The 27,500-nt window shown below is 36.3% G+C and overlaps 1 protein-coding gene across 2 annotated transcripts in view; it reads right to left on the bottom strand.

Moving 5' to 3' along the window:
- LOC106881563 (E3 ubiquitin-protein ligase HECTD3) overlaps nt 1-27,500 on the bottom strand; it is a 41,353-nt gene that overhangs the window by 13,326 nt on the left and 527 nt on the right. Inside the window, exons 1-5 of one of the 2 annotated variants that reach the window (XM_014932012.3) lie at nt 26,711-27,500; nt 10,607-10,767; nt 6,014-6,245; nt 4,021-4,136; nt 1,473-1,586 (exon numbers count right to left, since the gene is read on the bottom strand). The exon at nt 26,711-27,500 is cut by the window's right edge and continues 527 nt beyond it. In XM_014932012.3, the coding sequence (XP_014787498.1) occupies nt 1,473-1,586; nt 4,021-4,136; nt 6,014-6,245; nt 10,607-10,767; nt 26,711-27,016 (929 nt within the window). In that variant the 5' untranslated portion in view covers nt 27,017-27,500. Of the gene's footprint in view, nt 1-1,472; nt 1,587-4,020; nt 4,137-6,013; nt 6,246-10,606; nt 10,768-21,590; nt 21,744-26,710 lie in introns of those variants that run through there. The other variant, XM_089362038.1, reaches the window with a different exon arrangement.

The following is a 27,500-nucleotide window of genomic DNA, read 5'->3' as shown; positions in this document are numbered from 1 at the left end:
TAAACACGTGTGTGTGTGTGTGTGTGTGTGTGTGTGTGTGTAACAGCACAACATCACACAACAATAAACAGGTCTTTTATGATACAACAACAAACAACACACAACATCACACAGTGGCTTCACAACAACAACAACACATGACAACAATAACATAACAAGTATGTTTTGAGAAAAACATAAAAGTATTTTTATAAAGACGGTACTTGTATAATGGAAAAGTGGTGGTGGAAGTGATTGTAGAGATGGTGGTAATGAAAATAGTAATGGTGATGGTTGTTATTGCTGTTCTTGTTGGTGGTGGTGGTGGTGGAGGTAGTGGGAATGTTGACAGTGATAGTCTTTTACACAGCCAAGGGTAAGAGGCCAACTTCATTCAGGTCTGGTAGAGCAAATTCTTTTTAGGTCACGTTTGTGTAACAACACAACATTTGACACGACACAGTATGTAAATATTGGGATAAAAAGCTTTTCGAAAAGAAAAAGTATAAGGCTGCTTAGTTCTTATGACATCAAATATATATATTTCTTTATGGTTTCACATTAAGAAAAATATCTTAATATCTTAATTTTTCAAGCCAACTATATGGAGGAATGGCATTCGTCTCCATTTTGGAACACCATTACTGCATGTGATTGGCTTGAAAAATTGTTAAGATATCTTTCTTAGCATGAAACCAATGGTAGCCTTGATACACAACTAAAGAAATTTTATCCACCAATACAGTGTTGAACACTCATTCTCATTGTTCAACATTCACATTATATATATATATATATACATGCACACACATATATCTGTGTGTGTGTGTGTAAGAAACGAGATGACAAAGGAATAAATGATTATCTCATGAAGTTTATTAGCTCTCAGCTGTTTCCACTATAAGATGCAGTGGTCTCATACTTAAGTGCCTGAGTGACCCCTTACAGTTTCATCAGAGCTTCAATTATGAAGTGCAACTTATTTAATCATAAGTGAAATATACATCTATACACACACACACACACACGTATATATATATTTCTTTATTGCCCACAGGAGGTTAAACATAGAGAGGACAAACAAGGACAGACAAAGGGATTAAGTCGATTACATCGACCCCAGTGTGTAACTGGTACTTATTTAATCAACCCTGAAAGGCTGAAAGGCAAAGTTGACCTCGGTGGAGTTTGAACTCAGAACGTAACAGCAGATGAAATACTGATAGGCATTTCGCCCGGCATGCTAACGATTCTGCCAGCTCGCCATCCTCAAGCACACATACACACACACATATGGAGAGAGAGACACACACATACACACACACGTACTACAAGTAATCAAAGGGTTACAAGCAGAACATCTGTAAATAATAGAAATCCATTAATGAAATGAATAGAAGAAAGAGCAAGGCAAGAAGCTGAATGGAAGAAATAGTTGGTTTAGTGTATGGTGGTGGTGGTGGTGGTGGTGGTGGCAGCAGGGGGGGACTCACCTTTCTAAAGTAACTACATTTAAATCTTTCATATTAAATTCATCCCCTCCACACACTATCACTTTTGATGGGAGATAGATGTTGTCAGCACCAGACAGGGTTAATGATAATTCTCTGTAAAATAAAAAAATATATATATATATACACATTATGCATACATTATTTGAAAAGGCTAGATATATAAACTGGAAGCTATTTACAGTTAAAGGACCCCCCAAGATGTGGTCTACATAGTCTACAAGTTTTATGTTCAAACCAGCAAGATCTGGTCTCTCACACCTACTTTACAATGTCATTTTAAAAATAAACAGTCACATCTTTGAAACCTCAAAGCTACAAGATAATACATGATTAATATTTTGAAATGTGAATAAATAACTGTTACATTTGACAGAGAAATCTGAATGCTTAAGAGTTAAATACCATTATTATTATTATTATTATCATCATTAGTCAGTAGTCTTATTTTTATCATGTGTTTTTACTGCACTACCAAGCACACCTATGTTTACCTTGGGTATGTAATGTAGGTTGTTGTGGTGCTCTTATTTTCACTATATTGAAAGTGCTTTATGTAAGATGTGCACGGTGCCTAGTAGTGCTTATTATTATTATTATTATTATTATTATTATTATTATTATTATCATTATTATTATTATTATTTCATATTAAACTTAAATGAATGTGATTTGTTAGAGACTGCCATGTGGTTCACTTGACACAGGTTTTTCAAATGAATGAGGTATCATTTCAATTAATGGAATTTAAAACAAAGACTGAGTTGGGTTTTTTATATGTAGGAGACAAAAGGAGATTTTATATTAAATTGAAATAAATAGGTGGTGGTGGTGGTGGTGGGGTGTCGAGGTGAAGGATATCAGTTGTAGAAAAACTGAAGCATCTCTGTATAAGTTCAAGGATAAATCATAATTATAAATAAACAAAAAGTATGAAAGAAAACTCAAAAGAGTAGATTTTAAATTAGACATTTTTAATTAGAAACTGAAATAAAAAGAATATGTAAAAGAAATAAAAGAGAAGCTTGATTGTTAACACAAAGAATTGGGGTGAGAAGATTAGTTAGTAGTATAGGTAGGGAGGGGGGGGGACATAATTTTAGGTTGGAGTGTGAAAGGCTATAAAATGGCTGCTACAACAGAACAAAATTGGTTTAACCCTTTTGTTACCATATTTCTGCTGATATATACTGCATTTGTTTCATTGAATTTTGAAACTAATGAAGAATTTAGTAAAATATACTAAAATAATTTTGTCATTAATAAACTGGTGGCATTTCATCTATCTTTACGTTCTGGGTTCAAATTCTACTAAGATCGACTTTGCCTTTCAGCCTTTTGGAGTTGATAAAATAAGTACTGATTCAATACTAGCACCTCCCTAAAATTTCAGGCCTTGTGCCTAAAGTAAAAAGAATTATTAATCTGGAGAAAGATTTTAATTTGGAACATTTTAAAGCAAAAAGATTGTATCACCGAACCAGGGCAGTCTCAGGGAGATTTGGTATCAAAAGGGTTTTAATACAACAATGTGGGTTAAAAAGATTTCTACGTCTTCTCTTATGCCACTGATTTGCTTCCTCACCCGAATTCTTTCCGTCTACAATCAAATGCCTCTTCTTTATTTTCTCTCAATGTCTAATTATAAATTTCCTTTTCTCATTTTCTCTCTTACTTTTCCCATGGATTCGATTATAATATGCACTTGAACTTTCGCAGAGACAACCTCAATTTTTCTACCACTTATACTCTCCCTCCCTCCCACTTCACTGCAATTTCAGTATTAAAATCTCTTTAAGGCAACAAGCTGGCAGAATCGCTAGCATGCTAGGTGAAATGCTAAGCAACATTTTGCTTGTCTTTATGTTCTGAGTTCAAATTCCATTGAGGTCAACTTTGACTTTCATTCTTTCAGGGTCGATAAAATAAGTACCAGTTGAGTACTGAGGTCAATGTAATCAACTTGCCTCCTCCTGTGAAATTGCTAGCCTTGTAACAAAATTTGAAACCAATATTGAAATCTCTTTAAACTTTCATATTTAGAAAACCCATATTCTCAAACGAACCAATTTCTAAAAGAATTGCACACACACACAGATTCCTTAATGGAATTCACATTAAATTTCTAGTCCTAGTTTTTTCATCCCCATCAACCATAACGGTTTTGTGTCATGTTTTTGAGTTTCTAGTTGAAACTTGTTGACTCTAGCATGAATCCATTAGTCCTAGTTTAACCTTTTAACATTTAAACCAGCCAGAACCAGCCTAAATATTCTACCTGGTTTATGTTTAAATCGACCAGATCCAGCCTCTCACACCTAACCTAGAATGTCACTCTAAAACTAAACAACCACTTCATCAGAAGTAATGTACGATTAATTCAAAACAATGTGAATGAATAAGCATTCACATACATGCATGCACACACACACACACACACACACACACACACACACACTCACAAATAGCATAAACTGTGACAAAAATTTTTTTAAAATTCATTTGAAACAAAATGAAAAATATCACTTACTTAATCACAGTTCCTTTCTTCATGTGTAACTTGATCCAGTGTTGGTTTTGACTGCCCTCACTCTCCCAGTAAGTATCTGGGTCGTCGTCAGTGAGGTTGAGCGGCCCACCATCATCCTGAAACAGAGACATTATAATGCACACAAAGCCAAAACAGAAGGAACTCTACTTTAAAACAAATATATGGCTATTGTAATACTATCTGTTGTTACCTAATAGGCCAGCTTTCCTATAGGCTGATATTTTGAATAGAGCAGGACCAAACAAAGACCCATAGGAGTCTTACACACTTAAAAGGTTTTGGTGCCCCCATATATATGTGATTTGAAATATAAACAATAATAAACCAGGAAATAAACTTTTATTTTTCGAAACAAAACAATACTAACAGTAAGATAGAAAATAATATTTATTTTTGTATACTTTTCTCTGGTTTTATTTAGTTGCAAAATATTTGATCAGATCCCCACTTAGACACAATGAACACTTTGAAATCATATTTTCAATCAATGTTATTACTTTGAATATTATCTTAGCAAGTTTAAAGAGATTTCTTTCATGCCATAAACCATTTACCATTTCTGGGGTACCCTCCTTTCCTTGATGCCCTAAGTACATGCTTATTTCACTTAATGGTTAACCCAGTGCTGGAATAGCCCAAGGCTTCTTATAATTAGCTATGGCAAATGCTGTTATCCTTCAGGCTAGTACCTCTTATAGTTATTGATAGTGTATGTTGTTATCATGTTGGATGGTGCCTACTTATAATTAGCAATGGTATACGTTTTTATCAACTAGACCAGTGCCACCTATAGTTAGTGATGGCATATGTTGTTATCCAGTAGGACACTAACATATATAATAAAGATCCTTTTAAAGTCATATGAATCCATAGGGTCAGTCTCTCAGTTTCTGTGAGGATATATTGCCCCCTGGATGAGATGCCAGTATATCACAAGATTACTCACTTTTCCTAGCTGAGTGAACTGGAGCAATGCTAAATGAAGTATATTGCTCAAGAACACAATGCATCACCCAGTCAGTGCCTCTCATAGATAAGGATGGTATATGCCTGCGATTGTGGAAGGTCTAGATTTGGGATCATCTTTGGTGGATGTTCTTCCCAATGTGAATGTAATATATGGTACCACAGGTACCACACATGGCATTGTGTACAGCTCAAACAATCCTCCACTTAGACCTGTTGTAACATTAGAAAGGTCTCTGTAAAATAGAATTTCACACATGTGTTACTATTCCAAACCTTCATTATTACAACAAATTACCAAGTGCACTAAGCATCTGTTCACACTAGCATATATAAAATTGATGATTAACTGATGCAGTTATTATTTGAGTGAAAGTCAAGGTTAAATAATATGGCTTTTAGTAGACTTAAAGGTCAAGGTCACCTATGCACACCACTGCAGTTACAAGCACTTTGGTGTCTTTTTGGACAGACTTCGTATGTTGTCTTATAAACTGCTTCACAACCTGAGGCTACAGTATAATTCCAAAGGGCCACAGAAACAAACTATTTTACTTTTAAAATATTTGAGTGACTGTAAAATGTTTATGGATATGATCAATAACAAGCCAAGGACACAAGAGTCACAACACAATATCAATTGCTCGCATGAAACAGGAATATTTTCAAGAAAAAACTCAATGTTGATTTTATCAAATTTTTGGTAAACTGTTTTTATTATTCAAATCATCATCATCATCATCATCATCATCATCACCATCATCATCATCATCATTCAATATCTGTTTTCCATGCTGGTATAGGTTGGACGGTTTGACAAGCACTGGCAAGCCAGAGTGCTACACCAGGCCCCAGCTGTCTGCTTTGACTGTGCAGAGCATCAATGCTTTTTTCTGCCTGAAGACATATACAAGAACTTCTTATGTCTTCAGGTAAGAAAATGGTAAAAGCCATCACCCAAAGATGGGGAAAAGGGGAAGCAAGAGACTGATAAAGAAGAACTTACCGATACACAGGACGAAGATACATCCACGGAGTCGACATAGTGACGGAGGTTGCCCAAGAACTGGCTATTTATATTCATAGAATTTGCCATCAGTTGAACGAGAGCTTCATCATTTTCCAGAGTCCAGTTTGGCAATACCCTGGACAGATTCTGTACCATTTCTTCATCAGGGGGAACAGACTCAAACTTCTTGAGACGGACACTAAAGTCATGTTCCACCACTTCCTGCCAACTGAATAAGAATAAACATACTCACACAGATATTATATATATATACATATATATATATATATATATATATATATATATATATATATATAAAGGTTATGAAGGGTAATGGAGTCAACCAGACCCTAATGATACAGGTAATACCAAGTAAGTGCTGTATACCGACTAGTTTTGCCCCAGATGTGGTTATAACATGAATGGGGAATATAACATGGGTCGTGTATTAGCCTGTGTATATATAAAAAAAAGAGTGAGATAAAGAGACCAATGGCATAAGTAAATTTATAATTTATTGTAGTCAGAATAAGAATAGGGTAGAAACAGTTCAGAGACTGTTGCTTCTGCTAAGCAACGAAAATGATGTATGTGTAAGAAGTATGATACTGTATAAAAGCAAAACGGACATTTTCTATTACAACACTGGTAGAACTGGGCATTGCTATTACTACCAATCACATAAGCATTGTAGTAGGGGGAAAGAAAGGGAGTGATAGAAGAGAACCAGAGTAATAGGAGTAAATCAAATAGTTTTTGGGGGTTTTTTTTCAATGTCTACTCTTCCATGCTTGCATAAGTTGGATGTTGTTTAATGAGGTAGATTTTCTATGGCCAGATCTCTTTTCTATCACCAGCCCTTACTGGTTTCCAAGAAGGTAACATTTCCCTAAGGCTAGACATGTTTTTGCTGAATATTGAAAATGAATGATATTCATTTACAACAATCATGTGATGTGAAGACAAAGTGACACAAACACTCACACACACACATAAAAACAATAAGCTTCCATGCAGTCTTTGTTTATCACAAGGCTTTAGACACCCCAGGGCTGTAGTAGAAGACAGTAACCCAATGTGCTATGCAGTGGGACTGAACCTGAAACCATGTGGTTAGGAGGCAAACTTTTTACCACCTATAAGTAGTGTGTATGACAAAATATAGCCAAGTTTTGATGCCTGTGTACATATCACATATATGTGAAATAAAGTAGCCAAGTGATTGGTAACGTAGTCATGTAGTTGACTGCATTTCTCAAACATTTGTGAAATAACAAAAAAGTGCATCATGACCATGTGGTTCCAGGTTCAAGCCCATTGCGCAGCATTTCAGGGAAGTGTCTTTTATCATTAACTCTACTTGACCCTAGCATATGAGTGGAATCTGGAAGGAGACTTAATTTATCATGCTGTTCAAATGCTAATTACTACCTGGCCTTTCATAGAGTCCATTCCATTGGGAATATTCGAAACAGTGTTTCTGATCTCAAGATAATTCAGTTTTGATATGCTGTTTTCTATGGCATTAACCCATGAATCGAATTGTGAATTCTTTCTCTATTTCCGAACCTCAACCTTGGACCCCAACAAAAAGAGAACTGCTTTTCTTCTGACTAAGCCAACACACACACACGCACACATACATATATACACACACACACACAATATGACTATGTTGAAATCATAGCTTCTTCCAACATTTCAATCATCAATCTTGGTGTCCAATACTAATTCATGAGGACTGCTCTTGTTTCTGAGAATAAGTCATAAAAATTTATTATTTTTAGTTGAGAATCTTTCCCCTTCTGTAGTTGAGAAAATAATTGTAACTTGAAAATTTGATTCATTCTGTGTCTGTTCTTACTCTACTTCTGCTAAAAATTCAAACCAACAGAAACACGTCTATTTGCTTAGACAAGGCGATTACCTCCCTTGTCACATAGACAAATGTAAATGTATCACTAATTCCCATTAGGATCATTTTTTAATTTTTTTTTATTGAGCTGTATGACTAGCTCTAGTTCCACTGCAAAACAATGAAGGTGAAACCTTCCCTTGAATAATAGTATGTCAGTTCATGTCAGATAACACTTGCAACAAGTAAGCCAGTAACTATTCACTGAAGTGCGGTCTTTGTTGTTTAGCCACAACTTGCAATGATTGAGCGAACTGTCTGATGAAAGCCATTCTTTCTTACCTTCAGAGAGATTGCTATCTCTGACTATACTATCAAATCTCTCCCTCAGTGTGTTTTTTTCTAAGATAGGTAGGTTGTAATTTGAGTTAGAGTTGGCTGCTATTTCTTACATGTTGAGTGACTATGTAAAGATTTTTCTCATTCGCTCATACTTAGTATAAGTGTTCAATCCTGAAACAACAATGAAGCAGATTTGAACCATCAAGCTACAAGCAGCCTAATACTTTATCCCCTCAACCATCTACTATTAGCCAACACACCACAGGCTTCAGATTTACACAAATCCACTTTCACAACTGCAACAATTTTCCAGGAGACAAACAAAATGCAATATTCATAATAAAAGTGGCGAGCTGGCAGAAACGTTAGCACGCCGGGCGAAATGCCTAGCGGTATTTCGTCTGTCTTTACGTTCTGAGTTCAAATTCCAATGAGGTTGACTTTGCCTTTCATCCTTTCGGGGTCGATAAACAATACCAACAGATAGATCTGCTTCATACACATTAAAATCATCAATATTGTATAGTGGCACTCCATCGGTTATGATGACAGGTGTTCCAGTTGATCCGATCAACGGAACAGCCTGCTCGGGAAATTAACGTGCAAGTGGCTGAGCACTCCACAGACACACATACCCTTAATGTAGTTCTCAGAGAGATTCAGTGTGATACAGAATGTGACAAAGCTGGCCCCTTTGAAATACAGGTGCTACTCATTTTTGTCAGCTGAGTGGAAATTGGTTTGGGAGTTGAAAATGTACTTGTGTCTTACAATGAAGCTTTATTTTTTTCTTAAAGTTTTGAAATTTATTGAAATACCATTTCAATGATAAAAAAGGAAAAATAAAATGAAAATTTAAAGGAAAGAGGCACAAGAAAAAATGTCCTTATGATAAAATACGCTCAAAAATCAGATGTTGAACAGGTTTCATAGCAAAATCATATGAAGAAAATTTAGAAATTTAATCATTTTACAGCAATAAGGAATCATGAAACTTCCAATGTTCAAAAAATTTCATACCAATAATTCATGAAAGAAATTTGAAAGTTCAATAAGTCTCATAATAAATTGTGTTATCATAGGCATGATGAAGATTTTAAAACAAAAATTTTTTTTACATGCTCTGTTATGTTGTGTGCTTTATTCATTCAAATGTGGAACTTGGGCTATTTTTCAAGCTGATACAGCTGTGTATATGTTGGTTTTAAGGCAGAGGTTCAAGTCCTGACTGGTCACTTAATAAAAAATATCGTTTGTCTTTTTGTCTGTCTGTAGTCCAGTTGATTGACTGCCTAGGACATCATTTGTTTATCATGTGTCCTGGTCACTTGTTTTTATCAGTAGTTTAGCATTCCAATTGGCTGACTTCCTTAAGACATCACTTGTTTTTCTCATATCCTGGTTGGTTAAATGCATAAAAACACCATTTGTTTTTTTATTTTTTCTCAGACTCTAAAAAACCAATCCAATTGGTCAATCCTAGGGTGACATCAGCAAATGGTGTACAAAAAAATATATAATTACACAGTGGTTTGAAATTAGGGTTTTGTATCTGAGAAAAAATAAATTACCTTAACTTTTGATTTTCTTTTATTATTCTCGTTGCTTCTAGTTGTTTAGTTGAATCAAATATATTGTGCTTTGTCATTCTGTTACGCTGTTATATAATATTTAGTTTTGATTTATATTTATTAATAAACATATTTTCCTTATTGTTGGTCTGCTGTGTTAACTACAGGAAACCAGCCTTCCACCTAATCACTAATCAGTTTGGTGGTCACACTAGCCAGTGTGACAAGGCTGACCCTTTGAATTACAGGCACAACAGAAACAGGAAGTAAGAGAGAAAGTTGTGGTGGAAGAGTACAGCAGGGTTCACCACCATCCCCTGCCGGAGCCTCGTGGAGCTTTAGGTGTTTTCGCTCAATAAACACTCACAACACCCGGTCTGGGAATCGAAACAGCGAGTCCGCTGCCCTAACCACTGGGCCATTGCGCCTCCACTCTTCAAAATAAACCATTGAATAAATAAAAAAAGAATGCATAACCAAACACCAACATTGAATTTGATCAAAAAACCCTCAGCTCATAACTCTTTAGCATTCAGATTCCTCTGTTAAATGCAATGCATAATTACAAACATTGTTTTTAATTTAATTATGCATTATTGCATACCTTCAATATTTTGATAATGTGATAATTCATTTTTACAATGACATAGTAGGGTAGGAGGATGAAGCCAGATCTGGTCAGTTTAAACATAAAAAGGTGGAATATCTGAGCCGGATATGGCTGGATTAAATGCTAAAGAGATAAACCAAAACCCAGTCTATTAAGTTATCTCAGTTCTACAGAAAATGGTGTGACAGAGAGAAGATATAGAAAGTACTCACCTCGATAATTTAGCTGCAATGGCAAAATTGGCAAAACTGTTTGGTTCAGGCTGGATTAATTCCATAACCAATGAGTCTTCACTCATACAGTTTCTACCACATAACAATATCCATCCTTCACTGGGCAAGTCTAACAATGTTTTATTACCATATTGCTGGACCTGGAAAAAGAAGAGATACAAACAAAAAGAAAAGAAAATGATTTATTTTCGTTGGGTACTGATCAACAATACTTGGATAATTATAAACATAGCTCCAACTTTTAGTAACAGAGTTTTGCAACCTCTGTGTCACAGAAAAGTTCCACATTACCTACCAGCCTATTCTAACCCTGGACAAAAAATCTGAGCTTGTCATCAACTTGCTGTCATATGCCAAAGTCCCTGCTGAAATGTGTGTGCAATTGTATCTGTCTATGTTTCTATGCATATCATCATCATCATTTAATATTCCTTTTTCTGTGATAGGTTGAATAGTTTGACAAGATCAGACAAACCAGAAGTCTCTGCCAGGTTCTATGTCTGCCATAGTTTCTACAGCTGGATGCCCTTCCTAATGCCAACCACTTAACAGAGTGTACTGGGTGCTTTTTTGTGGCACCAACATCAGTGAGGTCGCCAAACACCTGGAAGATAAGACCCTCACAACTGAGTGGGGTACAGACTGGAGGAATAAGAAACTATGATAGAAGGAGAGGAACAGGTGTCTTGCTGAAGAGGTGAATACATGGCTTGACCACCTGGAGAGAGAGAAGAAGAAAAAGAAGAAGATCTGAGGTACAGGTACAACATGAATTAGACAGAATAGGAAGTGCACGGAGTGAAAATAGTGTGGCAGGTGACTAGAGATAAGGAATGAGTTGGATGTGGAGGATATCAGTTTTATGTAGTGGGAAATGAAAAAATAGAAGATGAGTTGTGGAAGAAGGCTTAACAGAGCTTGAATCTGCTGAAATGGACAGGTCTTCTCAAGCAGAGCATAATGCCATTCATCTCCTCTGAGAGGTTCAACATCTTGAAGTCAGTTTCACCACTTCATCCCATGTCTTCCTAGGTCTGTCTCTTCTACATGTTCCTTCCACATTTTGCAATCAGCACTTCTTTATATAGTAATTCTCATCCATCTGCATCACATGACCACACTTGTGCAATCTTCTCTCCTGCACACCACATCTGATGCCTCTTATGCTTAATTTTTCTCTAAGCACATTTGCATTTTGTTGTACCCTTAATGTAGTTCTCAGCGAGATTTAGCATGACACAGAGTGTGACACGGCTGGCCCTTTGAATTACAGGTACAACAGAAACAGGAAGTAAGAGTGAGAGAGAGTTGTGGTGAAAGAATACAGCAAGGTTCACCACCACCCCCTGCCGGAGCCTCGTGGAGCTTTAGGTGTTTTCGCTCAATAAACACTCACAACGCCCGGTCTGGGAATCGAAACCGCGATCCTATGACCATGAGTCCGTTGCCCTAACCACTGGGTTATTGCACCTCCACAATGAATGAATAAGGAATGATGAATAGTAAAAGATATTGGTAGGTGAAATAATACTGTCAGAACACAGGTGTTTTAATTGTGTTTTGTCAAACCCTGAACCTTTAACACTTTTTGATTTTCCTACAACTTCTCAAATGTGATGGACTGAGGTAATAGCCATGGCTATGGTAAAGATGCAAGATGTGTATATTTATATATTTTGTGTGGTTTTTAGTGGCTGAATCGAGGAAAAAAAAAAATTCATACACAAAAGGGAAAGCCATGATAGATCATTGACCAAACACCATTCAATTTTTTTTCTCCGTGTTTTCCTCCTTGTTTTCTCCGTATTCTTTCTGTTGAAGAGCGTCGCTCGAAACGTTAAAGACTTTCTGTATTCCCGAGCGTCAAACTAATACATCTTTTTGTTGTTTACACCACCTGTCCTCGTCTGTTGTTGTTGTTTTTTTGTTTTTTTTTCGTACATTCTCCCCCATATATATAAAAGCACCTACTACACTCTCTGAGTGGTTGGCGTTAGGAAAGGCATCCAGCTGTAGAAACTCTGCCAAATTTAGATTGGAGCCTGGTGTTGCCATCCGGTTTCACCAGTCCTCAGTCAAATTGTCCAACCCATGCTAGCATGGAAAGAAGACGTTAAATGATGATGATGATGATGATGATGATATATATATATGGAACCTGTCAGTTTATAAACAAGTATAACCATCACTGACAAATCATTTCATCTCAGATATTAAAGACAATAGCTGTTAGCCATGACCATGCTGAAATTTAAAGTCAATAACAGCTTGCACAACACTGCTAAAACTCTCACCTGCAAAGCCAAGTAGTCCAGAAACAAGCAAGAACATGATCTCAGACTTTACCGTAAGGAAGGTGTCATTTCAGAATTACCTTCTCCAACAGAGATGTCTAACCAAAGGCTAGGGGTTTCATACACCCAGCTGTTAGATGGCCATTGACTCTACTTAGTTCAGTCACACTCAGACAGGTTTTGTTTTTTGTCCTGCAGGGTCTCTGACAAAAACCACCCTCCTTACCAAACAGGCCAGGTAGGTTTGCCGATTTAGTCACCAACTACCTAACTATGCAACAAGTTTTACTGGGTTACATGTCACCAGTAGAACTAAGAGTGACGTGACATATATGTGTGTGTGTGTGTATATATATATATATATAGATATATAGATATATATATATATATATATATATATATATATATATATATATAATTATATATATATATATAATTATATATATATATATATAATTAATATAAACAGCAATTTGCAATGTTTCACCAAAAACGAGAATTATGATTGTCACTAAATGTGACTAGGGTTTAAGAAACGCCTACATTGCTAGAAATAAGAGCTAAACCACTCTAATGCTGTAGTTAACGCATGTGAATGAAAACCTACACTAACAGAGACCATAATTGTCTGAAAAGAGTCATTTTTCGGATATTATTCAACTGTTTAAAGCTTCCATAGTTAACACCTTTTGCTATAACATGTCTTACCTAAACGCATGCCGGCATAGTAAGACATGCCACCTGCCCTACCATCCAACCCATGCCAGCATGGAAAATGGATGTTAAATGATGACAATGGTGATGGTGAATCGACTGCCATGGTCAATTCACCATCCTGACATGTTCAAGGCAAAACAAGCATGTGAGCAAGAGCAGTTCAATGTTGATTCAGTTATTGAAGATGAAATTATGGTTGACTTGAATTTCCTCATGACTCATCAAGGATCTGGAAAGTGCCAATCAATCTTTAAAGTGCTATGAAATCATTATAATAACTTCTGTTGCAGGTAGGTCGCTTATGGTACACTTTAGTTGAAAGCTGACAGTCAGCCATGTGCAATAAATGTGGACACACACTCAAGTCTATGTACTGAATTCTGGAGCTGATCTTTTGTGCCAAATAAAACAATTTGATTCTCAGTAAATATTTCTTGTCACAACACTGCTGGTGACTGGTAAGTGTTGTTCAATATTTGAACTGCAAATAACTGTGCTGTCATTAACCCTTGAGTGTTTAGATCAATCTGACAAATGCAATAGTTATGATTTCAAATTGTCTGGAAATAATCATGTATTATTTCATAGCTTCATGATTTCGATGGTGTGTTGGTTTATTTTTAGAATTACATTGTCGGGTTGGTGTGAGAGGCCAAATCTGGTTAGTTTGAACATAAGACAGGTAGAATAGTTGGGCTAGATAAGGCTGGTTTAAATGCTAAAGGCTTAAATATATGTTCTGTGGTAACATCTATATTAGTGCATATAGTGTTGTTAAATGTATGTCCTGTAGCAGCCGTATTAGTTATTGTGGAATTGTATGTTTGTGATTTAGTGTCTATGTTTTAGGCCTCACCGAGGCAAGGACTTGTGACCGAGACCTTTGGAAATTTGCTGTGCGTGAGAAGACCTGGCAAGCCAAGTGAGACCATAATCCGAGGCCTCTGCCAGGGGTGTAGCCAGCCCACTTATGCGTACCTTTCCTTCATTGGACACTAAACTCCATTTGCAAAAACCTGCTGAGGCAAGTGAAATCGAAATTGAACCAAATTCAACAACTGGTACCCATGCCAACCTCTCCTTCACTGGACACTAAACTCGGTTTGCGAAGACCTGTTGGGGAAGTGAATTTGAAATTGTGTTGGAACCTGTACCAGTGGAGCGCTAAGAGCACCGTCCAAGCGTGATCATTACCAGCGTCGCCTTACTGGCACTTGTGCCGGTGGCACATGAAAAAAACATTCGAGCGAGATTGTTGCCAGTGCCGCTGGACTGGTTCCTGTGTAGGTGACACGTAAAATACACCATTTTGAGCATGGCCGTTGCCAGTACCGCCTTACTGGCCTTCGTGCCGGTGACACGTAAAAGCACCCACTACACTGTCAGAGTGGTTGACATTAGGAAGGGCATCCAGCTGTAGAAACTCTGCCAAATCAGATTGGAGCCTGGTGTAGCCATCTGGTTTGCCAGTCCTCAGTCAAATCGTCCAACCCATGCTAGCATGAAAGGCGGACGTTAAACGATGATGATGATGATGTTAGTGGTTGTAGTTCTATTGAATGTACATAATGTAGGAGAGTGTGGTGTTGTGAATGTATACACTATAGAGTCTAAATTGGTGATTAAGTTGTTGAATGTATGTCCTGTCATATAAATGTTATGATTGTGGTGTTGCTGAATGTATGCTGTGGTAAAAAAAACAATTGCCAAAAGTCATTTCATTCAATGTAAATGATCAACTTCAGTATTTGAAGTACAAGTATAAACATGTCTGTATTTACTGCAAACTGCTGGCTGTCAGTTTTTAGCTAAGATATATTACAAATAACAATGATTTCATAGCATTCATTATGTTCACTATCCTATTATTCCTATAAGACACTGGATTAGTGATTATCTTAATATATAAGGTAACTATATGTGCGTATATTCCAAGTTGTTTGGTTACAGTTTTCCCATTGGGTAACTGAAATTTTTCACAAAGACACAGATTTCTGTGGAGAACATCATAGAATATGTGACATTATTCTGAACTTCAGCTTGATGTAACCATTCTAATAGAATCCATATTCCTGAACCAACCAAAGATTATAAGAATCATTTCAAAGCAATTTAGCAATTTGTCTAAAATATTATGAATTCCTGTGATTACACACACATACACACATATATTAGGTAATAATTTTAGGTGATTGTAGCTGTGTGGTAAGTAGCTTGCTTACAAATCATATGGTTCTGGGTTCAGTCCCACTGCATGGAACCTTGGGCAAGTGACTTCTACTATAGCCTTGGATTGACCAAAGCCTTGTAAGTAGATTTGGTAGATGGAAACTGAAAGAAGCCCATCACATACATGTGTGTACGTGTTTTTTTTCTTGTGTGTGTGTATGTTCGTGTGTCTGTGTTTGTTCCTCCACCATTGCTTGACAACCGATGCTGGTGTGTTTATGCCCCTGTGACTTAGCGGTTCGGCAAAAGACACCGGTAGAATAAGTACCAGGCTTACAAAGAATAAGTTCTAGGATTAAATGACTGAAACAAATAAAAGAGTAAAATAATGTAATATAATAACGAATATTTATTTCAGGTGTCAAGTGGTCAGCTGGCAGAATCATTTCCGTGCTGGGCAAAAAGTTCAGCAGCGTTTCATCTGTTGTTATGTACTGAGTTCAAATTCTGCAAAGAGTCAACTTTGCCCTTCATTCTTTTGGGTTCAATAAAATAAGTACCAGTTGAATACTGGGGTTGATATAATCAACTTATCCTCTCTTCTGAAATTGCTGGCCTTGAGCTAAAATATGAAACCAATACTACTTTAGGTAATGATAATGATAATCTTTTCTTCTCTAGGCACAAGGCCCGACATTTGGTGGGGGGGGGGGCAGTCGATCAGATCAACCCAGTATGCAACTGGTACTTAATTTATCGACTCCGAAAGGATGAAAGGCAAAGTTGACCTCAGTGGTATTTGAACTCAGAATGTAAAGACAGACGAAATACCGTTAAGCATTTCACCCGAAGACCAAGTACTGCTGCTTGTAGAGAAGATAATAAATCAATGGTATAATAGATATAAGTGTCAAGGGTTAAGTTTGATAGATTAGTAATTTAGTAGATTAAGGGTTAAGTTTAGTAGATTAGTTAGTGGGCATTAGTTCAATCTCTGGGTTAGCCAAGCAATATATTCTCTAGTTGAAACTGAACAAGCAAGCGAATAAGGAAATAACTATTAATATTCATAGTATGACAACAGAATGAGAACAATCTACCATCAGCATGGAATTGATAAAGGTTTGGCCTATGATACCAAGAAGGCTACTGAAGAAGACTAGAAAGTACAATGGCTGAAATGCTGTGACCATAACAATCATGATGAAGTGAAGAAACTAATCTGAATCCATCAGTGTGTTCATTTGTTTGTTTAACATCTATTTCTTTTTTCGTGCCAGCATTGTTACACAAATATGTATTGTTGAAACAATGTTTAACAGCTGGACGCCCTTCCGGCCACTAACCTATTTTACAAGGAAGGAAGTGTATAATAATAATTCCTCATCTCAGTAATTCAGTCAAAATTCAAATGAAATTTTCAATATTAGAAGATGGACAGGCATCAAGACTATATTAGCAATTCATTGTTTATAAGTAGATAGATAGACATTGCTTGCCACTGTTTTTCACAACTGAAACTTGTGCATGTTTAGTGTCTTGATTTATAAATATTTCATCAAATGGAGGAAAATGACATGATTTAGTAGCAGCTGATTTCGAAGAGGTAAAATATAAACTATGAAGAGGAAATAACCAATATGGAAACAAGTCATGGGACAGTTAAACATTTAAATAATATTCTGAGTTTAAATATAACAGAGTTATAGCGTTTAAGAAAGGCATGTACAAAAATTATAGAGGAAAAGTTAGGCAAAACATTTAAAATGAAAATGTTCATTTTGAAATGTAGAAAAACGAAGACACAATTTATTTCGACCGAATTGAAAATTTAACAAGAAAATTGAAGCAGCTACTTTTCCAGCATGTTCATTATATGCTAATTTCTGGTTATGTGCTGCCAAAGAAAGTTTTCCATTATAGAACACAACTGTAGCCAATCAAATCATTTTATCCTGCTGATCTCTGTCTTCAACTAAACTACACAATAAAGCTCTCTGACCATAAATTACAATAATAATTTTATAACACATGCACTGAAGCACCTATATTGGTGATTGCAGCATAGATGGATGCATGTATTGCAGGTTGTAACTTTGCTGAGGATACTGTGTTAAAATATGTATGTTGGTAAGATTGGTAGAGTTGAATGTATATACTATTATATTCTCTTGGTGTTTGTCATCATCATCATTTAGCATCATCTTCCATGTGGGCATGGGTGCAACAAGAGCTGGCAAGGTCAGGAGCCACACCAGATTCCATCGTCTGTTTTGACATGGTTTCTACAACTGGATGCTCTTCCTAATGCCAACCACTTTACAAAGTGTACAGAGTGCTTTTTACGTGGCACCAGCATCAGTTTAAGATATTGTTGAATCTAAATATTGCAGTCTTTATGCTGGCGATTGTAATGATGCAGAAATATGTATAGTAATGTTGATGTAGGTGATTGTTGGGCAGTTGAATTAGGTAAAGCTGCATTGGTGATTGTGGTGTTGCTGAATATGTGCTGTGCAGTGTCCATACTGGTGACTGTGGTGTGCTGTTGAATGTGTGTCTATATTGGTGATTGCAATGTTGGTAAATGTATATACACTAATGTTGGTAACTGATGTATTTGTTAACAGTATATATTGTAGTGTTAGTGATTGCAAGTTGAATAAATGTACTAAAGTGTCTACACTGGTGACAGTGGGTTGGTTGAATACATACATACATACATATATACATATATATATATATATATATATATATGTATGTATAGTAAAAGCAGATGAATGGGTTATGTGGTACTGCTACAATTGTTTTTGTTAAGAGATTTTATTGTAAGCATAGTATAGTCAGGGATGCCATACCACAGGATTACACAATATTATGTGACTCTCAACTCATCAGGTTAACCAAGTAAACAAGCAAGCAGTGATATGCTGATTGATCAACAGATCACCAACAAGTAAAATTTCTAATCAGAATTACCAACATTTATGAAATGTAAATTGGGTGGGACTACAAACTGTCAAACAATGTAGGTGGTGGATAGCAGAATGAGGTTGAGAATTAAAGAACAGTTATAGATGTCATTAAACTTAGTAATCTCATTCATGAAGGTTGGTAGTGGCAGAGCATGTTTGTATACTAGTGGATAGCAGGTGCCAAGTACAACATTTGACATTATTAAAACATGTTCAAAGAACAGAGCTGCCAACTCTCCTCAAAAAAAAAAAAAAAAGAACTCATTTACAGTGTTATATTGTTTTAAAGTTAACTACATTAAGGAGTGGCATGGCTAATAAATTCCAGCATTACTTATTCGTTCACTTAATTAGTCTTAATAAAAATGCTCTGATTAATTATTACAGAGCTTATAGAGTATCAACTTGAACTAAGGGAAGTCCAGCTAATTTATAATTCAGGGAGAATAAACTTAAGGAAAGCCACAAATTTGTGAAAGTTTCCTGTGAAAACTCAGAGAAAAGGGAGAGGAAAGAAATAACAGAAGCAAAATAGGATAAACCAAATAGAGAGAATACTGTTGGTATACATTCTGAGTTCAACTGCCACTGTGGTCGACTTGGCTTTCCATCCTTTCAGGTTTGCTAAAATAAGTACCAGTTGAGCACTGGGGTTCAATAAGCAGTGTCAAAGATATAAATTTACAAATTTGTTAGTATATCATCATCATTTAATGTCTGCTTTCCATGCTGGCATGGGTTGGACATTTTGAGAGGAGATGGCAAGTCAGAGAGCTACACTAGGCTCCAACTGTCTGTTTTGGCATGGTTTCTACAGCTGGATGTCCCTTCCTAACACCAACCACTTTACAGAGTGTACCGGATGCTTTTTATGTGGCACCAGCAACAGTGCTTAATATGTGACACCAACACAGATGGTTTTCATGCAACACCAGTATGAGTGCTCTATATGTGACACCAGTATGGGTCACATGGAACCAGCACTAAAATTTACAGATATCAATTATTTAGTTGCAAAGAAGTCACAAGCTGAGAGGCCAGAAAATAACAGAAAAGAAAAAAAAAACAGAACTAATATTTCCAATAGATACATATCCAACACTCAAGGAAGACTTTATAGAATTGGTTTAAAGCATAAGAAAGTTCTATGGATAGAATGTAGGTATCTGATCTTTATTTCACCTGATCCATTAATAATTTCACCATATATTTTAAGATTTCCAACAATTCTAAACAGAAATTGCAACCATATCTACCACTAACAATTGGTTTAGTGCGTCTAGCAATGTTTCACATCAGATAAAAGTTGACATTTTCGTCATTTAAGTCCTAGACCTTCATGGAGAGTGTTGTTCTTGCTGTATCTCTCCTCCTAAGTATATGAAGATGACTACATAATCTTACTTTAAAAATGGACGAAGTGAAACCCACATAAGTGAATGAATGCAGACTAGTTCTAATACGACACTTATATACAGTTTTTGGTTAGGCATTTATTTCCTAGAGAGCAAGAAATTCTCTTCTTACAGTTACATAATTTAATTAATGTCAGGATGAGAATATTGAAAGGTTACATAATTCATACAATTATGCAGTCATAATCAGAAGAATTATGCGCATTAGTCATGCCATCAACACTTGCATTACCAAAATTCATACTGGAAGTATAAGCATCATTTAGTCTCCCCAGTGCTCCAAAATGATTATGCTCATTATTATTATTATTATTATTATTATTACTACTACTACTACAGTTATAATTATTACCATAACCATTATCACAATTATTAATACCAATATGTCTAGTATTATTATTATAGCTGATATTATTATTATATGTTCGCCTTTACATTCTGAATTCAACTGCCACTGAGGTTGACTTGACTTTCCATCCTTTCAGGGCTGCTAAAATAAGTACCAGTTGAGCACTGGGGCTGATGTAATCAACTTACTCCTCCCCCAAAATTAATATAATTAATATTATTACATAAATTCTTACACCTATGATGGATATTTCTTACACTATTTCTATAGTTAATATCAATGTTAACCCAATCAACAGCATCTGTATTATTATTACTGTAATTATTATCATTATTAATATTGTTTTCATTATTATTATCATTATGGTAGTGAGCTGACAGGATCATTAGCATACTGGGCAAAACACTTCAGGGTTGATGAAATAAGTACCAGTTAAGCACTAGGATCAATGTGACTAGACCCGTCCTGCAAAATTGCAGGCCTTGTGCCAATATTAGAAAGGATTATCTTCATCATCAGTTCCTCCACTTTTATTCACTAATATTAATGTTGTATCCTCATATTGAATGAGTGTTGGAAAGTACAGTAGAAGTCAAAATGGATAGAGTGGGTTTGGGTTCCATCCCTGTAAGGGTTTATGCTATTACTATTATTGGGAGAATTCTTATAAATAACACCAATGTGATTGGCTAGATTAAGTATGGTAGAAAAAGAGAGCTTAATCTTGTGTTTGTTAAAGATTCTACTATATCTGCTAGATGGAGGGAAGTGTTTTTTCCAAAATACTGAAAAAGTTCCTAGCCGGTTATGTCACAATATTTGTAGATCATGAAGGGTTATACCACAATATATCACTTTTATGTAATATCTGTCAACTACTTCTTTGGCAGGTACAAATACTCTTTTATTTTCATGATTATTATTGTTGTTATTTCTGTCACTATTATTATTACCAATGCTATTAATATCACTAGTATTTCTATAATTATTATTATTAAGACAGCAAGCCAGCAGAAACATTAACATGCCAGAAAAAATGCTTACTAGCACTGCATCTGCCTTTACATTCTGAGTTTAAATTCTGCTGAGGGTGACTCTGCCTTTCATCCCTTTCAGGGTCGATAAAGTAAAAACCAGTTGGATTTTGGGGTCGATGTAATCAACTTGCCCCCTTCCTCAAAATTCCAGGTCTTGTGCCTGTAGTAAAAAGGATTATTATTGTTGTTGATATTATTATTATTATTATTATTATTATTATTATTATAACAACTATCACCAGTTTTATTAGTATCAGTACTGTTACTTTTATTACTGTTGCTTGTACTGCAAGCACCTTCAGCTTATGTCCTATTCATCATGTTATCATCAGATAATTATGAGCATTTCTGTTACTATTACTATTATTACAATTATTATTATTATTGTTGTTGTTGTTAATATTCCTGGTATTATTACTAATAATATTCTTGATAATGTTGTTAGCAGAATTACATTTAGAAGAACTAATAGTATGGTTGCTTACTCCATTACTGTTAAGGGGTTCTCTAGATTTAGATGTAATTTTCTCCTTGTAACTAGCCATATTGAGCACCTCATTAGAAGACTGAGAATGCTGCCTAAAGATATTTTCATTAGCTGATAAATAACAAATTTTAGTGGAGACCCCATTTACTATAAAACTAATTATACTTCTAGGGTAATTGGAGTAGTGATTTATATAATTAAATTAACAGTTATCTTGTAGTATGGATAGAAGAATCCATAGTTAAGGTCCAAGGTGACATTGAAGAAATCGATTATCCTAAAATTATTTTCTACTTTAATTCCTAGTCCAGAGTTGCTAGAAAATTTTCATTTCTTCCTTGACTTTTCAATATACACTTTAGTAGTGTTAGGAAATATAAACAATGCATCATCTTGGTACAAATTACCTAAGATCAGGGAAATTATGCTGTAAGGCGTGCAATAAACATATTCTGATGAGATCTGTGACTTGCACAGAGCTGCTGGATCCCACTGTAGAATCAAAGTTATTAGTTCTGTCTTTCCTGGTCCATAATTTCTTATCAAACTGTATAACTAAGTGTCTAGCACCTAGAATAATATCAATATCCCTATGTGTTAAAGAAGACATTTTCATTGCAAACATTAAGGCCTTATTTAGTAAAAAAAATATATATACTTGAGTAATAGCTATCAATATTGAAATTTATGAAAACTACACCTAGTTTGTGTTGAACATGTTCAAACCAACCAACCAAAATCAGAAGTGTTGAACTTCCAGCAACCACCCTCTTGACTCAGGGCAGCATTATCTCCTCCGGGTACTTGATGTAGGCCTCCATGTTGAGTCATAGGCTGTGTGGGAAGATGAATGGAGGCATAACGTCGCCATCACTAGTGATCACTCCAAACACCATGATGTTGACTGGATGTTTGATTTTTATCACTCTCAGTACAAGTCCTTAGATTGCACTGTCCCCTGTAGTCAACAAAATCAAAAAGAAACAATGTGCATGCATGAAATTAAAAATATAAGATAGCGACAATTTAGCCATTGCACCCTGTATAATACTGCATTGGTGACATTATGTTGAATGCGTGCATGTCCTGTAGTGACATTGTTTCCCTTCTATAGTAAGGCAACTATCTTTGTCCTTCTATTCTCACTTGGCTCACAACCACTTCCCTCGGTTCCCTCTCTCAGTGGAGAGGGTTTTTTTCTTCCAAGCAACTCGGCATTTCCACTAGTGTCATAAAATACGCACCTTGCGCTGGTGTCGTGTCTGTAGTGGTGCCACATAAAAAGCAGCCATACTGGTGCCATGTAAAGTGGTTGGCATTAGGACGGGCATCTAGCTGTAGAAACCATGCCAAAGGAGACAATTGGAGCCTGGTGTGGCTCTCCGGTTTGCCAGCTGCTATGGAAAGTAGACGTTAAATGATGAGGAGGAGGATTGATGACAGTAATTTTGTCAAATCTATATACTGCAGTAGCTATTCTGGTGATTGTAGTATTGTTGAATATAAGCACTGTATTGAAAATGTTGGTGACTGACAAATTATTGAATTAAAGTATTGCAACATCTACATTGTGACTATGGTGTTACTGGAGGTGTTTACTTTAGCAATCTATGTTAGTGGATTGTGGTATTGCTGGATGTCTCTACGACAGTGTCTATGTTAGTGATTGTTATGCTGTTGAGTTTAGTGATATGGATTTATTTTTCTGTATAAATTGTTTCTGAGCTCTTTTGATGTTTGTGCAAATGTTTTGTTTTGTTTCGTCTTTTTTTTTAATTTTGTGAATCTGTTGTTAGAATGATAAGGAAATTTTTAGAAGAAAGCTGAATAATTACTTGCCATGTAGTAGTGGTAGCCGTATGCCTGGAGAAGTGTTAACTGAGGAGGAGTTGTAGTTAGTTTTTGTAAGGTATGTATGTGTACTGATGTGGTGTATTTAGGAGCAATAAGATTAATTGTGGTGGTAATGAACTACTTCTTTCCTCATATTGTGTAGGTGTTATTTTTTGAGGACTTATAGAAATACATGTTACGTGATGTAGAGTGGAGTCTTGTCATGTGGTGCAGTGTAGAATTGTGTGAAGTGCAGCAAGATGTAATGTATGTGATATGGTGAGGGACGTGGTCGACTACAGTGCAATGTGATGTGGGCTAGTGTGGTGCAAGGTAATGTGGTCTGGCTGGTGTGATATGAAGTGGCCTGGAGTGGTGTAAGGCAATGAGGTCCAGCCTGATGAGATGTGGTCTTGTGTGGTACAGTGTGATGTGGCCCAGAATGGTGTAATGTAATATGCTCCGTTGTGGTGCATTGTGATGTAGTCTAATGCAAGGTAATGCAATGTGGTTTAGTGTTATGTGCTTTAATGCAGTGTAATGTAATGTGGTCTATTTTGTGGTGGAGTGATGTGGTTTGCAGTGGCGTACTGTAATGTGGTCTAGTTTGGAGCAATGTGAATTGGTCTAGCGTGATGTAATGCGATGTGGACAAATGTGGTGCAGTGTGATACAATGTGATGCAGTATTGTTAATTATGATATTGTGTAGTGTGTTGTATATGATGTGGTTTAGTGCAGTGTAATGCAATATGGTCAGGTGGGGTAGTCAGAAAGTTGCTATCAAAAGCTAGTTCTCTGATATTGATAAAATCCTTGCAGGTGTACCCCAGGGATCTTCCACAAAAATGATCTAATATGTTTCTACTACCACTGAGAAATTCCGGATTTTTCAATGGACTGGATTGATATCCATTGAAATAGGAGTCTCTTCGTTTGCAGAAATTATTAAACCTTACATTCACATTTAATTTCAGCTGAGTTTCCTAATTTCCTGCATGATGACTTTAGTCTATTGTTCAGGAACATTTGTAACTGAAGATCTACTGGATCTCTACAAGAGCTAGATCCACCAACAATGCAGTACTGTCTATTCTTGATAACTTGCAGAACTAAATGGAGAGTCTAGTTGGTAATGAGCTCTTTTTGTCAATCCAGTTACTCTAACATTTATAAAATTTTACTTTCATTTGAGCTTTGTTCCCTGATTCTACCAATCTAGAAATTTCCCATCAGAATTCACTTTGGCAAATTTAGCAAACTGCGTCTATGCTTGAAGGATATGTCACAGACATACTGGAAGCTGCATGCACAAAGATTTTTGCTAGAACATCTGAATTCACGAATAACCTTTGTCTTCAGCACAATATGATATCGATCTCAATAAGTTCAGGTAACTAATGTTGGCAGTTTCTGTCATTTAAAAAATTTTATCAATTCATATATTAATATTCATTTAAATCATTCATCAAGTGTTTTATTGCCATCTTTTATTAGTTCTTTCACTTATACTAAAAGTGGCCTATGGTCCTTCTTTGAGGTGATTTCTAGAACTAAAAAAAACCCTGCATTGCATGACCACATCATACAACATGCCAACTATACACAACACCACATGTTGAAACTGCCACTCTACACCACCACATCACATAACCAGACTATCACATTACACATGTTGAAGCCTTTACACCACCCTACCACATTAAATTCCCAGATTGCTACATTGCAATTAAATTATTACACAGCATACCCAAATACCACCCTGCTATGCCAATCACATGACATACCTGGACTACCACATGTCCAGACTGCTACACTATATCACTACACCATATATAGACAACAACACCACATGCTCAGGCTATCTTATTACACACTACTCCATCAAGAAAACATGCCCAATTTGCAACACTTCTACAACCATAAAACCTTACCAGTCTACTGTACATGACCACACAAGTTGCACCCTGAATGCCACACTAAACAACCATACCACACAACATATCAAGACTGCTACACTACATTACCATACCACATGCCAAGAATCCACACACCATGTCCATTCAGCCGGTTGCATTTACACTACCACATGCCTACACTGTCACACGACAAATCAGACCCCAACTCTACCACACCACACAACATGCCCATACTGCCATTCTCCCACGTATGCTTTGACTGCCACACTTATCTTCCACATACTCATACAACTACAACACCACACAATGTACTGTACGGACACATTTTCTAACTGTACCGGATTATAGCGAGCTGATCGCACCTCCCATCGTATCGATTTACTACTGGGTACGACGAATTAAATCGTATCCAGACACAGTAGAGTACCTGTGGTGGGTCACGAACTGCTGTCGCGAGACTCACATCCAAGCTGCGACTGTTTGATGGGGTTTTTTTTAATATTTTACATACTTACCTCGAAATAAAAACATTTCGATTTCAGATTGGTAAAAAGAGTTAAAAGATTATTTACAAACTGAAATGGTAAACGTATATATGACAAATATGTATATCAAATATAAAAAAAAAAAGGAAAAAGATTCGAGTCCCAGGAAACTAGACATGGTTTTGGTCGACAAAAACATAGTTAATGCAATTCCTAAAACAAATGTGTATGTGCCTTGGCAGAAATTGATTCTAATGCTTCGAGCAGGGCCGAGAAAGACGGGTCCAGCTGAAACGTTGGAATCAACCTATCAAAGTACACACACTTATTCAGTTTGCGGATTATACGTATACGAGATAAAGAAAGAGAAGGGGTGGGGGAGAGAGATTCTAATTAATAAATACCTTTAAAACTTTAATCCACCTTCCTTGAGAGTTGCAAAACTCGAGACCAGAGGCGACAACACGAGAAAGAAGAAGTTCTTCCGAGAAAGGAAGTTTGTCACTATTGAGGTCTGGTTTGGTATATATGTCCACCGAACAGAATGGACTCTTGTCATTGTCAACGATTCTTGACCGTACACACCTGTACTCCAGCTGGCTGGGAACATAACACAGGCTGTCGGGCAAGGGACGGGTTTGTCTGAGACATTGGATACATGTATTCAAGCAGCGGATGCGGGCCAACAAGCTGCTCAGGCCGTCTGCCATTGTACGCGAGAGCCGAACTTTCACACCCAAACACCGAACCACCAGGATAAACTAGAGTAATTCATACACGCTGGAAGTAAAATAGATAAATAAAGAATAAAAATAGGGGCCTCGATTCATGAATTACCAAGGAGAAGGTTTTGTTGAAGGGTCTTTATTTGTGTTGACTGTCCCCAACAGTTAATAAATAGATTTGCTCGACTCCCATGTGATTGAGTAACTCTCTCGTTTCACACCTGCAGAGCTAACACATTATCAGTTGTACTTTCGTATTACGTTTGCTTCGAACTTGCAGTTGTATTCTCGTTTTAACTTATGGGAAATATAAATAACAATAGATTGACACGATCCATTTTACAATGTCTTCATATTACGACCAAAAAATAATACAGGTTTTTACCTCTCTTCTTCCTACTTAAAGTTAAAGGGAAAAGCTCGGAGAAAATTGAGCAAAATTCCTCGGAATGTCACATAGGAACATCCG

The sequence above is a fragment of the Octopus bimaculoides genome, chromosome 13 (assembly GCF_046866305.1).
Source record: "Octopus bimaculoides isolate indiv1 chromosome 13, ASM4686630v1, whole genome shotgun sequence".
Taxonomy (NCBI): Eukaryota; Metazoa; Mollusca; class Cephalopoda; order Octopoda; family Octopodidae; genus Octopus; species Octopus bimaculoides.
This window is presented reverse-complemented; position numbering and strand designations above follow the sequence as displayed.